This window comes from Diaphorina citri, unplaced genomic scaffold, assembly GCF_000475195.1.
Source record: "Diaphorina citri unplaced genomic scaffold, Diaci psyllid genome assembly version 1.1 scaffold36, whole genome shotgun sequence".
In the NCBI taxonomy this organism is placed as follows: Eukaryota; Metazoa; Arthropoda; class Insecta; order Hemiptera; family Psyllidae; genus Diaphorina; species Diaphorina citri.
Window position 1 is genome coordinate 292124 of NW_007377473.1, and position 19672 is coordinate 311795.

At 36.0% G+C, this 19672-nt stretch overlaps 1 protein-coding gene across 2 annotated transcripts; it reads left to right on the forward strand.

Moving 5' to 3' along the window:
- Positions 1-8152: 8152 nt before the first annotated feature.
- LOC103512215 (putative uncharacterized protein DDB_G0282133) lies at positions 8153-19414 on the forward strand. Of its 2 annotated transcripts, none has more exons than XM_026825750.1 (4): positions 8153-8335; positions 14396-14473; positions 15130-16190; positions 16459-19414. In XM_026825750.1, the coding sequence occupies exons 2-4, from the start codon at positions 14402-14404 to the stop codon at positions 18872-18874; spliced, it is 3549 nt and encodes a 1182-aa protein (XP_026681551.1). In that variant the 5' UTR covers positions 8153-8335; positions 14396-14401; the 3' UTR covers positions 18875-19414. The 2 variants fall into 2 exon arrangements, with proteins under 2 accessions (XP_026681551.1, XP_008475193.1); XM_008476971.3 differs by lacking the exon at positions 8153-8335 and adding an exon at positions 8397-8631.
- Positions 19415-19672: the final 258 nt, after the last annotated feature.

Here is a 19672-nt window from a genome sequence, read left to right on the forward strand (position 1 = left end):
CATGTACTAAGTACATAGTTATGTACATAGAAATACCTACTTAGGTAGATATATGCTCGTGGCATATCTATGTACATAATTATGTCCAGTGGCGTAGCGTGGTCTACATTCAAGTGTAGGGCTCATGCACAGGTCTACCAAGTCCCATCACAGTAGGTACATGCCATTAATATTTATGGGCATTAGAGTTGTATGGCCGCCATACACACCATACATACACGCTACGCCACTGATTATGTCTCCTGGGGATTTCTGAGTACCTTCCAGGCTTTCTAACGTTAGAGGTTATAACTAGTTACTATATCCGGAAGCGTGTTTGAGGTCATTGGTACCAAGCCGTGCGGTTGGCCAAGTTAAGTGAACCAAAAGAAAACTAAAAAAGCCAAGTCAAACCGATTTTATTTGTATGTATTACCAGGAAAAAATGGTACTACCTATAATAGCCTAAGACCTAATGCTGAAAGAACCAGATAAGAAAATCGATCGTTTTTTCCGCCAGCGGATACCTATGCTAAAGTTTCCAATGGTCGACTGAAGTTAAGCAACGTTGGTATACTGTTGGTATACTGATTGGTATACTGATGGTTGACCATCTGGGCGGTTGACCAATTGACCATCGGGGCAGTCGCGTGCTGCTGGCTCTTCCCGGCCACACTCAGGCTAGATGAGGTTAGGTGAGGAGGCGGGTAGCTTGTGGCCGAATGGAGGGTAAAACTGCATATATCATAGGATTAAAACTTTATCTTGGAGATTGGAATAAATCCGACTTCTAGATACAATAAAACGCCCATGGCTTCAAACCTTACAACCTAAAGGTCCTAAGGGTTCATCCAGGTGAAAAGTTCCAGTTCCAGACTACTTTGAACTCGGCTTTCTTTTTTTCCTCCTCCACCAAATGTTTGTTATTTCGGAAATGAATGACAGATATTTACTCGTAATTTTATAATCAACATCAACATACCTAATTTAGATTCTATACAGAAATTATGTTGTTATGTAATACCAAAGTCCTTTTACAGCTATAAATAAAGACCAAATATTTATCTTTGGGGTGATTAGAATGATATTGTGGGGCTTTTTTTGGATGAACCGTTTTGGCTTGGAATTTTTGGGTATTGACCTCTGAAAAAAAAAGTTGTGTATTTCTGGTATTTCTGAAATTTTGTGACCAAAGCTTATTGACCCCTGTAAAAGCGGGATCAAAAAGGAAAAGGAGAGGAAAAGAAGGAGGAGGAGGAGGTTCAAAAGGGAGAACGAGGAAAGTGAGAAGAAAAGGTATAATGAGAAGAAAAAGAAAGAAGGGGGGGGGGGGGGGGGGGGGAAAAATTCAGGTGTATCTCAAATTCCAAAGTTTTTTTTTTCTATTTATCCAAGCTTGACATGTGTTACCTCAAGTAGCCTTTCACTACTAGTCATTGAAAAAAACAAAATTAGTTCGAATTTTTAACTTTTTTTTTCGTTAGGACCGGAGGGTAGATATACCCTGACAACCGCTAATCCCAGAAATTTTAAATTTGCCCGCCATCGAAAATTTCCCTTTGGATTGTCATACAGGGTGATTATGATAAATTTTATTATTTTTATTTTGTCTGACTGGAGGACTTTAAACAGGGAGTATACCGACCGCAATTTCCCTTGCAGGGCATCCAAAGATGTGTGAAGTAGCAAAGGTTGAGTGCGAAGGGCATCCACTCGTAAAATTTGTAGCCAAAACCAAATGACAGCCCAAAGCGATCACCCTAGTTAGGGCTAATTGAGAGGCTGACGAAAAACGCCGACCCCGTCTGTACACGGGAAAAGGCGAAGGAAAAGAAGAAGAAGTCGATGGCCAGTTTCGTATAAGCTTAACTCAACTTTTAGGGCTGTTTGCCCCTAATACACCTATAAGCCTCACAGTGGCCTTTTTGTGTACGGCGCTGGGCTGGGAAAGCTTAGCTAACACAAACCAGCCAGCCGGTCTGACTTATTCAGATGACCTTTGTGGTTGGCCGATGTCTCTCCACTGACCATTCGCAGCAGGAGTTAAGTGACAGCAGGTCAAGGTTATAAAATGGCTAAAAATTTCTGTCCCTTCTTACACACATGCCACCCTGTATAAGAACTTCCCCTTAAAACATTCTACATTTCCCCTCCTTTCGTTTTATCTATCCCTTAAATCCTTAAATGAGATTTCAAGGAGACACAAAACACAGAAAGGGATTTCAATATAGGATATGCTTCCTCTTGTTCTTTATATCCCAAAATATTTAGTATTTACCACCAGAAACCAGAAGCCTTTGCGAACTCCAAGATCCTGTTTTTATCAGGAGGTCCCTTTAGACCTTTTTTTGAGATCCTTTTTTTCAGGAGTTCTTCAATTTTGATCAGTTGTCTTTTGAATTTCTTTGAACGTGTGTCGTGTGCCATTTTTGGTTGGATTTTTAATTTTTTTTTATTCACTTGAAATATTAAATAGTAGGTACTTACCTATTTTTATTTACGATTTTAATGTTGTTTTTGTTCGATTAAATTTATTTTTATTTTATTTTAAAAAGTTCTTCAATATTGAAATCAACTTTTCAATTTACAAATTACAACTTGTTTTTTATCAATTGCTCAACGAAAGTTTTAATAATGTTTTCGTGATTTAATGATTTATTAGCTTGATTTTGACCCGATTTTTTGCTCTAAGTGAGAAGTGAATCTGTCTTGACAAGTTCAGTGTGTTTAGTGCTTTTCTTTTTGGCTGTCACCCCTGAGATTCGGGAATTCCAGGACCCTATAATGACGAAATGACGATTCTCTTTGGACAGCTATGAGTTTTGGGGCCAATTTACCAAAATCACCGAGTGCCAATTTGGCCAACTTTTGATTTTCTTTCGGACTTCGAGATCTTGAAAACAGGTAAGTTACCTCTCTGACTTTTTTTTTTTTTAATTGCAGCATATACAGTTATACACTCTAGCTGTAATGCGGGCCTTAAGGCCAAACAAATCGATTGCTAATATGTAGGTATGTAATGCTATCGATCGACACATCCACACTATACATATACAAACTTCTATTCTCATTCCACCAAAATCCTTTCGCCTTGTACTTTGTACTATACCCCTACCTTTGGTTCTTTTCTGGGTTTTATGACTTGATTTGGACTCGAACCACCAACCTCCAGACCCGAAGTCCACTGCGCCTACCATTACAGTCCACACATAATCGACGGCCGACTGACAAAAAAGTTGTCTTCTGTATGTTTTTCGATCGATGGCCGTCGACTACCTAATGTGTGGCCGCACTGTCCGCAGCTTTAGGTATATAGGTGTCGGTCATTCTAACATTGTATACGTATTGTCTCTTCTACCAAATACTATACATTTACCTACATTATTATGTATTTTAATATACGTACATATAGGTAATGTTGTATGTACCTAACCTACTTATGTACCTATTGATATTATTTCATTAGATATGTACCTATCAAAATCAAACCAAAATGAACTGTGGGTACCTACCTATAATACCTAATTGGTATACCTACCTATCCAACTATGCATTTATCGTAAGTTTTACGGTATTTTTTTATTTTTATTTATTTTATTATTATTTTTTTTTTAATTTATTTATTATTATTATTTTTTTAAGTTGTTTGACAGACAGAACTGTAACTGCTAGGGTCTTATCATCCCGAAATCGAAGAGAGAAGGAAGACAGGATAGGAGAAAGCCAGCCGTTCCGAGAACGAACATTATCCCATCAGAATAAAATCCGCCCCGGGCGGGAATCGAACCCGCAGCCTAGCGCTTACAAGGCAGACGCACTACCAACTAAGCTAACTAGGCTGGCTTTACGATATTTAATAGGTGGTTTCTTCTTATATCTATGCATTTATTTTATTACCTATTTCTGAATGAATGAAAAAGATAGATAGGTAGGTAGGTAGGTAGGTGCTACCTATGTACATAGATATTAGATAATACTAGTTACTAGTTGTACAGGGCTAAATCTATAGGAGTGATTTGTTCAGACAAGTTGGACCAATGAGCCAAGACTTCTAATGAATGAAACCCATCAAATTCCAAAAACATGTTATCAACCGATTTGTACCTTGTTTTTCTTTGAATGAGTTTTTTTTTTTTTTTTTTTTTTTTTTTTTTTTTTTTTAGGAGGGTTTTTTTTTTGGTCACTTTTTGTTCCAGTTTGGTTTGTGGTTACCTAACTATCTTTTGGCTACGTTTTTCCAAGTTATTTTTAGTGAATTTAGAGTTTTCTTAGTTAATTTCTTAGAGTTTTTGTATTTTCTAGTTTTTTTTTGTTAGAATTTTCAGTATTGACTATATTTGATACAGTTGAGGCATAGTTTGGGTTTTATGAGATAATAGCGTAGGTACCAGTATGGTAATAGGTACCACGCTTCCTACCTACTTACTCTTTTGAGAGATGAAACTCATTATTGATTTCACTATAATCGGTATTCTAAAATTGAGACACCTAAAGGATATTTGCTCATTTAGGGTTGATTGGACCTCGGGTTCACCCCCACAGGGCTTTGCGGGCCCTTTAGGGACCCTTTTTCTGAGGGTGGCCTAATCAAATTCACCAAAGGCACCCTGGTGTAAACATGGAAAATCAGAAGGTTCGGTAAAAACCCAGCAGCGCTATTTTCAATCACGGCGGGTCAATTTTATTTTAAGTCCCATTTATAGGTGCAAAATTTTTTCGCGGGGTTTTCAGCCAGGCACATTTTGAGACATTTTTTAAACTCCTGTCAATTCGCGAGTTGATTTTTTTCCTCAGTTTCATTGCTCTGCTTCAAATTTTTGTGCTCGAGTTTTTTTGTCTCCAAATATGTGATAGATTTTCTTTATTTTCTCTTTATGCCTTTATTTATTTTTTATTTTTTCTTGTTTCTCTCTTTTGGGTGATGTATATTTTTTAAAAGTCAATCAAACTGATTGGTGACAAGGTGACAACGGTTAGGTTCTCATTTTTTAAGACATTTGGACTTTGAAGCTTTTTTAGCTGTCCTAAGTGGACAGAGGAATTTTTCGGTAGCTACTAACTTTGCACTGACACCCTTTTTTGACTGACTTCCTATTTCTCCTTTTTGGTTGATTTAGTTTTACCAATTTAGTGACAAGTTTAGTGCTAGTTTTTTTTTACGAACATTGGTACGTTTATCACCGATTCTGTCCCCTGTGTGGTACGCCGATTGGTCATCTGGATTGGCCCGATCTGTTTCATTTCACAGTCTAAACGTGTTTCGAGATCACAAAATGTTCAGGCCATCAATGTACGCTATACCTACATTCTACATTAGCAACATATTTGAAAAATTAGATAGGGGCCGTCCTACCTACCTTTTTATATTGTTCGGGGCCACTAATCGGTACCTACTTACTGTAGGTAGAATACCTACATAACTTGCAAAGAAAAATGGGAGTACTACTTTATCCTTGAAATTTCACAAGTAGTAGTTAACCTACCTAGGTAGCTTTGTAAACTGGGTCAGTGCAAAGTTAGGTAGGGTCAAAGATTTTTTTTTTTTTTTTTTTTTTTTTTTTAAGAGAAGGCGTAAAAAAGAAAAATGTCAGTCCCAAGGTTGTTCTAACCCTTTGAGGCCACAATCAATACAATCATTTGAATGTTCCATTGTTGATCCTTGATTTGAATAGTCGTCAACCTATTAATCATTTTCTTCCTTTTTTTTACGTCCAAAAATGTCCAAAATTTTGAAGTTTTTGTACTTTTTGTTCGGATAAAGAAAAGAAGAATGAGAATTCCAAGAAATTTTATCCTTTTTTTTACATAATTTTTACTTTCTTTTAAATGCGATTCTAACCGGACTTGTCATTGTTAAATTTTTCCCCCTTTGAGTTCCCAAGTCCTTTTGAAAACCAGTTTTTACCCCGATCTGCATATGGATAGGTATTAAAACTAGGTACTTACATGTTATGTAAATGCAACCTATTATTTCACATAATAACCTATTCTCTTTGACATGAAAAGTGGGTAATGTTTACACAACGTCCGGTGAAGGTCGAGAAAAGGTTGACCTTAATTCCCTTAAAATTAGGAAGAAACAAAAGATGGTTTGACTTTTTTTTCTATTTTGTTTATATTGTTTATAACGTTGTCCTATGTATTAGAAAAGTTAATTCTCTAGGCGATTTTGGGGTGCCAAAGGGTTTGTTGTTTGTTTGAATCTTTGAATGTGGGTAGATTGTTCAATGTATCTACCTATCTCTTGGTCTGTCAATTAAGTAAGGTTTTCAATAGGTATTTAGGTATTGACCATTGATTTGAATGTGAATTTAAAATAATAATATTTAAAAAAAAATCCTTGTTCCATGAGTAGGTAGTTGAATAATGATAAAATAAAAATGAACTTGAAAAAAGTACCTACTTAAAACACTTGTTCGTGTGTTAAAAGCAACCCCCTGTTGTCGAAGTATACCTAATAGGGTAAATAAGGAGATTCACATAAATAGTAGGTAGATTGGTAGGTACCTGCCTATAAAAAAAAAGAGAAAAAAAAATTGTTTAAAAAACTACTTAACGTAGGGGTTAAGTAAATAGGTACACACAAACATAACATAAATGAAATTAACTATTGTAAAAAAAAGTTTAAAAAAAAATCCCCTCGTAGATTTATTCCTTCTAAAAAAATCATAAAATGGGTATTACCTTTTCAAAGATATCGCTGATTTTTTTATGAACAGTAGACTTACAAGTCAATTTGTTTGTAGGGGTCTAAAAAAAATCTTCACCCCACTAAATATGTAATAAGTAGGTAAAAAAAACCCCTAACTAACCCTGAGGAGTTCGAATTACATGGTTATCATATTTTTTTACATCCCATATTATATTTTATTCCCCATTTTATTTTTTATATTTTTATTTCCATGTTCACGCCACCCTTTGTAATCCCATTGCATTGTGAAGGCATTTATAAACATCTTTTTTTTTTTTTTTTACTTTTTATAAAAAGAAAAAAAAATCGAAAGTGTGTGCAAGAATCTGTTTCAATTAGAGCGGCCCCCCTTGGTAAAAATAATAATAAAAAAATGACACCTGTGCATTTTATTTAAAAAAAAAAAAAAAAGATACCCCAGTAGGGACCTACATAGGTAGTGTAGGGGTACCTAACTATACCCCTACGTGATTGATATAGGGACTTAGGTATGTAACTTTTTTATCTCAAAATTCAATACCTACTTTACAATAAAATTTGATAAAAATTAACCAGTAGGTAAATATAAATTTACATTGTTTACAATAATATATAACAACAAATAAATAATCATGGTAAAAATTGGACATTGATTTTCATCCAGTTCCTGTTAATCAAATGTACATGCTAGCAATCACAAGGTACCTATTCATTCATTATTATTAGTATCAATATTATTATCATCTGTCAATGTTGTTTTTTATTTTTTCTTTAAATTATTTGCTTATTCTAAAATAAATAGGTGTTGACGACATTCAGGTCCTATCAATCCTATCATGCTTTCATTATTGTTTTATCAATAATTTCTCATTTAAAATATAAAATTCTATAGGTATTAAGATTTTATTGTTCAGAATAGTGTGTAGGTAACTAAATGAAATCCTGAACTTTTATTTTGAGCTTAAAATCAAGCAAGCTACTATCTTTTGCTACCGTTTTTCCAAGTTATTTTAGTGAATTTAGAGTTATTTTAGTTACTTCTTAGAGTTTTTATTTTCTAGTTTTTTTTTTAGAATTTTCAGTATTGACTATTTTAACAGTTGAGCGTTTTGGGTTTTTAGATAATACGTAGGTACCAGTATGTAATAGGTACCTTCCTACCTACTTACTCTTTGAGAGATGAAACTCATTTTGATTTCAACTATAGTATTTAAAATTGAGACACCTAAAGGATATTTGCTCATTTAGGGTTGATTGGGCCTCGGGTTCACCCCACAGGGCCTTTGCGGGCCCTTTAGGGACCCTTTTTCTGAGGGGGCCTAATCAAATTTCACCAAAGGCCCTGGTGTACATGGAAAATAGAAGGTTCGGTAAAAACCCAGCAGCGCTATTTTCAATCACGGGTCAATTTTATTTTAAGCCCATTTATAAGTGCAAAATTTTTCGGGGGTTTTCAGCCAGTCACATTTTGAGACATTTTTTAAACTCCTGTCAATTCGCGAGTTGATTTTTTTCCTCAGTTTCATTTCTGCTTCAAATTTTTGTGCTTCGAGTTTTTTGCTCCCAAAAGTGAATAGGATTTTCTTTATTTTCTCTTTATGCCTTTATTTATTTTTATTTTTTCTTGTTTCTTCTTTTGGTGATGTAGTTTTTAAAGTTCAAACTGATTTGGTGACAAGTGACAAGGTTAGTTCTATTTTTTAAGACATTTGGACTTTGAAGCTTTTTTAGCTTCCTAAGTGGAGAGGAATTTTTCTAGCTTCCCCCCCCCCTTTTTTGACTGACTTCCTATTTCTCCTTTTGGTGATGTAGTTTTTACCAATTTAGTGACAAAGTTTAGTGCTAGTTTTTTTTTACGAACATTGGACGTTTATCACCGATTTGTCCCCTGTGTGGTACGCCGATTGGTCATCTGGATTGGCCCGATCTGTTTCATTTCAAGTCTAAACGTGTTTCGAGATCACAAAATGTTCGGCATCAATGTACGTATACCTACATTCTACATTAGCAACATATTTGAAAATTAGATAGGGGCCGTCCTACCTACCTTTTTATATTGTTCGGGGCCACTAACTCGGTACCTACTTACTGTAGGTAGATACCTACATACTTGCAAAGAAAAATGGAGTACCTACTATATCCTTGAAATTTCACAAGTAGTAGTTACCTACCTAGGTAGCTTTGTAAACTGGGTCAGTGCAAAGTTAGGTAGGTACCTAAGGAGGTACCTATTACCTACAATGTTTTTTTTTTTTTTTTTTTTTTTTTTTAAAAAAAGGGGTTTGACAGGCGGACTATTGCACTGCTACCTATTATTTATGTAGGTACTAGTAAGTACCTATTTACGGACAGTTTCTTTCTTCATCAAGATGTGAAAAGAAAAGATTCTACTCAAAAAGTCAAAAGAGGTGGTCAAAAGAAGACACAAAAGTGCGAGAAAGAAAGAAACACAGGCCATACATGAAATCTTCAGAGAAAAGAGAGAGAGAGAGAGAGAGAGAGAGAGAGAGAGAGGAGGTAAAGAGAGAGCATATGAGATCTAAGAAGAGAGAGAAAGAGGCAAAGAGGGAGATTTGAAAAAAAGGAAACATCATATCTCGTATTGATTTTCACACTGAAGCAAAAAAAAAGATGAAACAGAGAGAGAGAGAGAGAGAGAGAGAGAAAGGGAGGGAGAGACAAAAAAAATATCAAAAAAAAGCTGAGGAAAAAAAATATATGACAAGGAGAGGGGGGAGAGAGGAAGGTAGGGATAGAGAGAGAGAGAGAGAGAGAGAGAGAGAGAGAGAGAGAGAGGAGAGGGGGGGAAGAGAGAAAGGTAGGGATAGAGAGAGAGAGAGAGAGAGAGAGAGAGAGAGAGAGAGAGAGTAGAGGGGGGAACCGTCAGCCATGATGGAAAAATACAACAGGGAAAAAAGAGAGGGGGAGGAAGAAAAAGAGAGAGAAATATTTTTTATGTTTTTTATTTAATGTTTTTCTTTTTTTCTCTCCCCACCTCCTCCTCCCCCTTCCACTGAATTCTCCCTCTCTCTCTCTCTATCTTTTACTTGGTGTGTTTCTCTCCTTGTTCTCTTGAGAGAGATGAGGATGAACAGGGACAGAAAATATCGGCGATTTCCTCTTTTTACCTTCTTTTATTCTCTCTTTCTTTTTCTGTGTTAGAAAATTTGGAACTTATGACACATCCACTGAAAATATTAAAAAGACAAATGAGCCCAAAAAACCATCAAAAGCCATAATCATACAAAATTCATATAGGTACCTCATGTGGTGGACCAATCATAATGAGAGGGTAAGATACCAATAATAATAATAATTGAAACTTATTTATCTTGGAATTGTGGTTAACGTACCAAATTTAACGCAGCGCAGGATGAAAATATCGAAAGAAAAAAGAAATGTGGATAATTTTGGTGGATGTGCCCAAAATACCAAATTTCCCAACACAGAATGAATAGAGGCAAAAAGTTTAAATATCTTTTAATATGTTGACCATATTTTTGGCGGATGTGCCAGAATAACCAGATTGACTAGCATTGGATGAAAGAGACAAACTTGGAATACATATTTTACTAGACTTGGAAATTCTTATAATTTTTAGTTATTTGTTTTTACTTTCCTTAATCCTATAGGAAGAGGAAAGTAACGTAATCGGGACAAATTTTCGATGGTCAGTTTTTAGTGCCAGAACACGTTTTGTTTCATCCCCTGTGCGTCCTCACAGCTTTTCATTTTCCATCTCGCCCCCGACCTTTTTTTTTTAGATTGAAAAAAAAGGAGGGTGAAAATCATCCCCTTTCTATATATTTCTTCCTTTTTTTTTTATTTAGCTCTCCCTCGACAGGCTTCCCCTATTTTTCCCCCTCCAAATATTGCTTTCCTTAATGTTTTTTCAGGAAAACCTCTCCACACAGAGAATATGGCTTTCCAATTTTCCCCTGTTTTTCCATCGGATTTGCGATGGGATATGAGTTTTCACGATTCTCCGCATCTTTTCTTCTTCCATAATCCATAAAAAGTTAGTTTTTCCTATCTCTTAAAAAGTTGGTTTTTCCTATCTTGAGCTTTTTTGAGTTTCACAAGGGTCTTTTGGATAACTAGAGACAACTGCAATGTTTGGGCACAAGCTATGTAAGGTCCTTCTTGTTGTACGTTGTCTTTTTCAGCTTTTGTTCTTCTTTTAGGTGTTTTGCCTTCATCATCTCTTTCTTTTCTTTCTTGAACTAGCTTTCTGATTATCAAGAGAATCTTTTGATTGTATTTTGGATAGATAAAAGAACTTTGGCCATAGTTTGTCTTTTTTTTTTCCCCCTTGGTAAAAATAATAATAAAAAAATGACACCTGTGCATTTTATTTAAAAAAAAAAAAAAAAGATACCCCAGTAGGGACCTACATAGGTAGTGTAGGGGTACCTAACTATACCCCTACGTGATTGATATAGGGACTTAGGTATGTAACTTTTTTATCTCAAAATTCAATACCTACTTTACAATAAAATTTGATAAAAATTAACCAGTAGGTAAATATAAATTTACATTGTTTACAATAATATATAACAACAAATAAATAATCATGGTAAAAATTGGACATTGATTTTCATCCAGTTCCTGTTAATCAAATGTACATGCTAGCAATCACAAGGTACCTATTCATTCATTATTATTAGTATCAATATTATTATCATCTGTCAATGTTGTTTTTTATTTTTTCTTTAAATTATTTGCTTATTCTAAAATAAATAGGTGTTGACGACATTCAGGTCCTATCAATCCTATCATGCTTTCATTATTGTTTTATCAATAATTTCTCATTTAAAATATAAAATTCTATAGGTATTAAGATTTTATTGTTCAGAATAGTGTGTAGGTAACTAAATGAAATCCTGAACTTTTATTTTGAGCTTAAAATCAAGCAAGCTTAAAATCAATAGGTACTTGTTGGTAAGCACGGTGTACCTACTTTGAATCTGGAGGTTGGTGGTTCGAGTCCAAGTCAAGTCATAAAATATAGCGTAGTGTATTAAGCGGAGAACGACATTTCTCCCGCGAAAAATGAAATTTATTGTTAGAATTTAAAAGAAACGTTTTCCCCGCCCACCCTGTATAGATTTTTTTTTTATTATTATTATTTTATTTATTTCAAAAACCAAAGCTCGACCTTTGGCTACACTTGTTTGTCCAACAAAAACAATCAATTGGCCCTAATTAATCAAATAATTAACTTTTTTTTTCAACCCAAAAGTCCAAAAACAAGGGACCTTTTTTTCGTGGTTGATAATAAAAAGGTTTCACCAACCAAATCGTGGAAATGATAACGAGAAATTTTGAGAAACTGGAAAACAAATCACCTTATCTTCCTCTTATCAAAATGGGGAAGTGGTATTTTTAGGACATTTTTTTCTGGTGACAGAATTCTTCGTAGACCTACTGCTAATTTTATAGATTTTTTATGTTAAGGCGCTCCCTTCTTGATCCCTTGTGTGCCGCGTCCATTTTTGTTTAGGACTATTGCACTGCTACCTATTATTTATGTAGGTACTAGTAAGTAGTGTAAGTACCTATTTACGGACAGTTTCTTTCTTCATTAAGATGTGGAAAAAAAAGATTCTACTCAAAAAGTCAAGAGAGGTGGTCGAAAGAAGACACAAAAAGTGCGAGAAAGAAAGAAACACAGGCCATATACATGAAATCTTCAGAGAAAAGAGAGAGAGAGAGAGAGAGAGAGAGAGAGAGAGAGAGAGAGAAAGAAAGAGGAGGTAAAGAGAGAGTATATGAGATCTTAGAAGAGAGAGAAAGAGGCAAGAAGGGAGATTTGAAAAAAAGGAAACATCATATCTCGTATTGATTTTCACACTGAAGCAAAAAAAAAGATGAAACAGATAGAGAGAGAGAGAGAGAGAGAGAGAGAGAGAGAGAGAGAGTCCAAAAACAAGGGACCTTTTTTTCGTGGTTGATAATAAAAAGGTTTCACCAACCAAATCGTGGAAATGATAACGAGAAATTTTGATCTTTCGAATGCGGTCAATATTTCTAGTTATCTTGTACTTAGGTATACGTTATTATGTATTAGGTATTCAAGACCTCACCTTTCGAATGCGGTCAATATTTCTAGTTATCTTGTACTTAGGTATACGTTATTATGTATTAGGTATTCAAGACCTCACATTTGTAGGTAGGCATACCCACCCATATCTTTTCCTGGTGTTTCTATCCCTTTGTTTGATACCATTCTGACGTTTAACGTTCCAATATTGTTTGTACCATCAGTTCATCAGCCTTGATTTCTTTTTTATTTGCTTTATTTCTGTCCTCCTTTTTGTCCTTCTCATTCTCTAATTCTTTACCTCCATTTTCCTCATTCCCATTCACCTCCACTTCCTTTTCTTTCTCTTCCTTCTCCTCCTCTTCTTCCTATATTTTCATCATTCTCTCCATTTGTTGCCTCATCACGAGGATATTTTACTCTGTTAGCCTTTCTTGCACCTTTTTCTTCTTATCTCTCACATTCGTCGTCATCTTCTTCGTCATAATTTTTCTCTCGTTTCTCTTCTCCAATTTCATTTTTTCACCATCCTTCTCATTTGTCCTTTCTTTCTTTTTCTTCTTCTTCTTCTACTTTTTTCTCGAGAAAAAAACCCGGGGAATTTCTACAGCCAAATGATTTTTGTCAATTTTATATTTTTCTGCTTTGTTAAACTTATTTGTTTTCTACGTCTCTTCATTCTCTTCATGATGTTGTTAGTTTTTTTCCTGTGTTTCCAATCCCTAGTTTAACACGTTCTTCCACCGCTGTTCAATTGATGGTACCAATGTCTTTTAGTAGCTTGGTTTTTTATAATTGTAGGTACTTCTACACTTTGACTTTCAGTAGTTATACCTATTTTGTCCACTGATGGTCCTATAAGTACGGGCCTTTCGCCTCAGTGAATTCTTCAGTGGGCTGAGATATTTATTAGTAGTATTGGTTGAACTATTTGTTTTTCGTTTCCTATTAGCTAAATATACTTAATAATTAGGCATTTCATTAGATGTCTATTTGTCTATTTTGTTGTTTTAATACTTTTACACACTGTCTTCTAAAATGTAAAAGTATTACTCTACGGTTCATTTTAGATCTGGTTTCTACTCTTCGGTGTGTTTTCAAACTTGTCATCCATCTCCAGTGATTGTCAAATTGTCTATCAAAGGGTTAAATTTCTTCACTTCGTAATATTTTTTCCTCTCTCGTTAAATTTAATTTTGTCTCTGAAATTGGATGGAAGTGTAAAAATTGTACATTTTTACTTTTTTTCCTTCTTGTGTTAATTTTCAGAGCGAGCGATGAGATTTCGTTTTGTGCTCTCTCAGACTTCTTGTGATTAAGTAATCCTTGAAAGCTTTCAGAGATCGTCTTAATCCAGAGTTAATCTTTTATTGAAGAGGATTAAACTGAAATCTTTTAATGGAGAACGCTGGACTTTGGAATTTAAAAAAAGTTGAATGTTTTGAAAAACGGAGACTTAAATTTATACTGCGTCAGTAGCCATCTTACAGACATACATAATTGATCTCTACGTAGTAAAATACTCTCCTAATGAATTCGTAATATTCGTATCTATTTTCAAAGTTTTTACTGTTTCGGATTTCTAAAATAGGTTGACATTTATCTGAGGAAATTGAGAGACTAATATCTAAAATATGAAAAGAGTCATAGAAAAATACAACCTTTGTTTTAATTCTTGATTTTTTTCTCCTATTATGTTTCAGAACAAAATGATCAGCTCAGTCCCCATTCATCATAACTCGTTCACCAATGAACTTATGTGGAGAACTCATTTCCCTGTGGTAAGTTTCTTTCTTATTGGTCCTTACACAACTAGGTCTGACTGAGGACTTTAAATAGGAAGTAGACCAGCTTAGTCTGGCTAGGGGACCTTAACCAGGGAGTAGACCAGCTTAGTCTGGCTGGGGGACCTTAAACAGGGAGTAGACCAGCTTAGCTTAGTCTGACTAGGGGACCTTAAACAGGGAATAGACCAGATAGACCAGCTTAGTCTGGCTGGGGGATCTTAAACAAGGAGGAAACCAACCTGAAATTTCCCAAGCTAAAAAAATAGCAAAGGTTGAGTGCGAAGGGCATCGTAAAAATTTTGTAGCCAAAACCAAATGTCAGCCCAAACTAATCAGCCTAACCCGGGAAAAGGCAAAGAATAAGAGGTCCTGACCCGAGTAGGAAGTGGAAAGTGAGGTGAAACTTGGTAACATATGAGACATGATTGATGAGATTGAAAATGAAAAAGTTGTTCAAAAGGGATCAATCGATCTGTGCGTGGTAGTGTGACTGGTCAAGTCAAGTTCCATGGGAATATTAGTCAGTGATTTTGAGTGTTCTCGTAAATAATCCAGGAAAGAAAGGCTTTTGAAAGGAAAGAGAGAGTTCATCTGACTTTCGAAAGCAAACCTTGTTTAATTTAGAATCCTTGTTGGTTTTCTGCTTTCAGAAACAGGAATCACTTGATGATTCAGCCAGCAACGTCTCGCCAGAAATCTACGCAGACACCGAACCGGACAATGACCTTGAGAGAGTTCGGTCCGATCATCGGTCTGACCATCTGGCCCGATTCGTCCCCCCCACCATCTCAACATCACCTACCATCCCCTCACACCAGGGTCTTTACCTGTCACCCCCGTACCAACAGCGCGACCTGTCGGCGCACTTCAAACCGTCTCCAAACCGCATCTCGCCATACCCGATGAAAAGCTCTCCCACGGTCACCCATCACAAGACGTCGCCCACCTTCCATTCCCCCAACTCCATTCTATCTTCCCCGTCACCATCGGGTTTCTACCATCAGAAGATATCACCGTCCAGTGACCCGTACCGCGCATCCACACCGGACAAGTACCGCGCCTCCCCCGGCAGACACTCCGATCTGTATCGCACGTCTCCAAACATATCCGCGGACTTCCACAGAATCTCCCCATCTAGTCATCTCTCTGGGGGTTCTTCCTACGGGGAGCAGTTCCAAAGTCTGCACAGCTACCTACCTCCCTCAGGGGGGAGCATTCCTCATGACGTTTATAGATCTCTCAACTTCAACCTACCAAAGACGCCCAGCGATTCTCAACGTGTGTCACCACGGACTTTGACCAGCAGTGATGAGCCGCTCAATATGAACACGAAGCAGATGGATCTGTCTGCGTCCTCACAAGGAAACCAAAGACTTTCTCCTTATTCGGCGCTCAACGGACAGCGCTCTCCAAACTATGCTGGAAATCGAGCTTCCCCCAACGCCAACGAGCATAGAGTTTCTCTCAACAGTGTTTCCTCGGAGAACAACCCCTGCTCTCCGCCATCCATGTCTAATCAGGAGTCCCACGATTCCATCGATGACTCGCGATCACCATCCCCGGTTCAGAATTTGAAGACGGTGTTGAAGAAGGGATCTGCGGATACGCTCTGGAATGCTACTGCTGCGGAAGGCCCTGTCGCTGGCATGGAATGCATCAATGATATTCCCTCCTTGAAGTGCTACTTCTGTTCCTACAATACAAAGTCCAGGTGAGTTATTCTCTATGTCCCGCGCATCTTTAACATTTTTAATATTTAAGGGTGTTTTTATAGTCTTGTTGTTCTGGTTCCCATTCCAACTGAGTGGAATTTGCTCGCATTTTTAATTGAGGCTCTGAATTGCCTAGGTACTGTGTTAGAGTAATTTGTCCATATCAAGGTACAGAAAAGAATTTTATGAAGGTTTATTTCTTTCATTCGCTGTAATAGTTTCGTCAAACTCATAACTTACTGGAAACGTTTGATTTTTCTGTTTCAGAATTCAACTAAACAAGCACATGCGAGATGCTCATACCGAAAGCAAAATCATGCCGTACCAACAGACCAAGGACACAAACGATGAATCTGATGAAGACAACGAGAACGAAACACATAGCAATCTGTCCGAGGATTTCATGATGGATGAATACGATGACGATGAAGATGAAGGCGAAGATTTTGCCGTCAATGTGAACAAAGTGAGTCAAAACGCTAACAGCAACAAACGAACTAGTTACAAATGCAAGAAATGTTCTGTCACCTTTAAAAACAAAGACGAATACTATGTTCATCAACGAGAAAAGCATATCAAACGAGAAAAACTGCTCGAATGTAAACTCTGCCCGTTCGTGACGGAATACAAACACCATCATGAGTATCATATCAAGAATCATTTCAAAATGAAACCCTTCAAGTGTAGCTACAGTAATTGCAAATACTCGTGCAACAATCAGTCCATGTTGAATTCGCACGTCAAATCACACAAGAGTTTCTACCAGTTCCATTGTAAGAATTGTAACTACGCCACCAAGTATATGCACAGCTTCAAGTTGCACTTGAGGAAAAACAATCACGAGAAAGGGATTACGCTGAATGAGGATGGTAGTGTGAATAATGATATAATCATTGATATCCATGGAACCAGACGCGGACCAAAGAGGAAATCTAGAAAATTGGATGAGAATGCGTTGCAAAATATAAACAATAATAACTGCATCACTGAAACCATCAAGAAAACGATTCATCACGAATCAGAGACCGAGTTCAACAACAATGTTACCATGAGTTCCAACAATGGATCATCCAGATCAAACTCCCCAATATCTAGCGTCAATTATAATAACAACAATAACAACGACAGCTATTATTTGAACACTAAACTGTTTGTATATTCGCATATGGCCATGATGAATGAGAAAACACCTGAAATATGGGCCAAAGATACAAACACTCTAGTTGATAATTTCAAACATTTTGGTAAAGCCAGCACACCTGAAGTTGTTGATCTCAGTGAGTCTGTTGAAGAACCAAAAGACATGCAAGTTGATATTGAAACACCGTTAGATTTGAGTAAAAGTGTGGAAACTAAACCTCAGCATATCATTCAACCCATCAATATCCCCACGAATGATACAGGATCTGACCAAATGCCCGCTCCAAGCAATGGAAATCAAAAGCAAACAGATCCCAATCCAGCATTGATCAAAATTGAGAATAGGACTAAAAATTCTGCCGATATGATCCGCATTGTGGGTAAAAATAATTTCAACATTTCCAATGGAAACATGTTCAAGAATAAAAACAAAATTAAACTATGCAAAAATACCGAAAAATCGTTGAAAAACGCTCTACAAAAGGGTGTGAAGATTGAAAATGATCAACCAAATGTGAACAGTAATGATGATATCAAGACAACTGATAATGTAAATACACATGTAAACACCATTAATTTAAATAACAAAGTCGAAGAAACAAAAATTGAAGTCAATGAACATTGTGATAAAACTGAGAAAAATAATAACGAAGGTGATGTTGAAACCATTTCTAGTGAAAACTGTACAAATAAAGTTTTGTCTCAAGATGAAAACAAGTCTAACGAAAAAATCACTGCCCTATCTGAAGCTAGCAAACAAGCCATTAGTACAAATAAAAACAGAAGACGAAAAGGCAAAGCTTACAAATTACAAATCAACAGTGTGGATGATTTAGCTGACACTAACACAGACGAAGAAGTTAAAGAGGAAGAAGTTCCCTGCAGAAACAGTTCACCCAAAGTGGACAAGATCACTCCAACAATGCCTGAAGAGGTCGCTCACAAAGAACCAACTCTGCCGTCCACGTATGAAGTGATGCAAATGGATTACCTGAAACAAATTCAGAACCAATACTTCAAAACTTTCCAGCAAAATAAATGTTTGGAGAACTGTGCGGTCCCTCTGCTTCCTCCATCTGTGCAACAAAACTCGATCCTATCCAACTTGAATAACAATGTGAATTCTAGTCAACTGTATGATTGCAAATCTCAGTTCTTGTCTTACCAACAAGCCGGTCACGACTTTGTTGGATCTCACTTGAAAAACTTGGAACGAATCAATACTCACCTCTTACAAAACGGATTGACTACTCGTCGTAAGGAAGGATTGAAACCCATCGACAATATTCTCAGCAAGAAAACTGATAATGTGTTCAACACATTCGTCAACAAACGTAATGACCTCAACCATAATACCAACAACAATAACAACAGACTTTGGTACAAATGCGAACTGTGTGATATTCAATACTTGGATGAGCTCATCTATTCTATCCATATGAGGTACCATAATGTGGACCATCCGTACAAATGTAATCTGTGTGGCTTGCAAACCAACAACAAGTTCCAGTTCAATCTACATATAATTCAAACTCCCCATTGAACACCTCAAGTTATGCTTTAAGTAGAACATCAAGTTTTGCTTCAAGAAGAACTTCAAGCCAATTGTCTGCTTCAAGGAGTAAGCGAATCCGAAACAATTCTCTCTATTTTCAACCCGAGATTTTCATTTTGGTCATCAATATGAATTTCTCTCCATCTTCTGCAAGGACATTTCCATTTGTTTTGAACATTTTGACACTATTCGAGTCTTTCCTATGTAAATAAGTTGTTTTTGTATTTAAATAATCTCTTTTATTCTCTGATTCCTTTTGTATGTTTTATTTGTTTTATGATTTTCTTCTAACTCTTTTATAAGGGCATGCTAACAGTCCATGGTCAATATTGATGTATGGATTGAAGGTCGTGTTCTTTTCTAGAAATGATCTTTCTCAAGAAGATAACTAGACTTACAACACTTTTTTGATCGATGACACTTCTTTTGATTAACTTCTCTCCATAAAACTATTAAGTACCTATGTATACAATCAATTAGAAATTGAAATTTGTATTAATAAATTATTTATCTAATAATTAGACATTTGTAAATAACGAAATATTGCTAGTCAAAGTTGAACGATAGAATTATTAAAAAAAAAAAAGAAAAGATGTTTTACCTACAATATACCTATTATGACAAAAAAGACATTTGTGGACAGCCACAGTAACTCAGTTTTTGATGAAGTTGTATTTTTAAATACAACTTCATCATTTTTAAATGATTTTTTTTTTTTTTTTTTTTTTTTTTTTTTTCCCAAGTTTTTTTTTTTTTTTTTAAATTTTTTTTTTCTTTTTTTTTTTT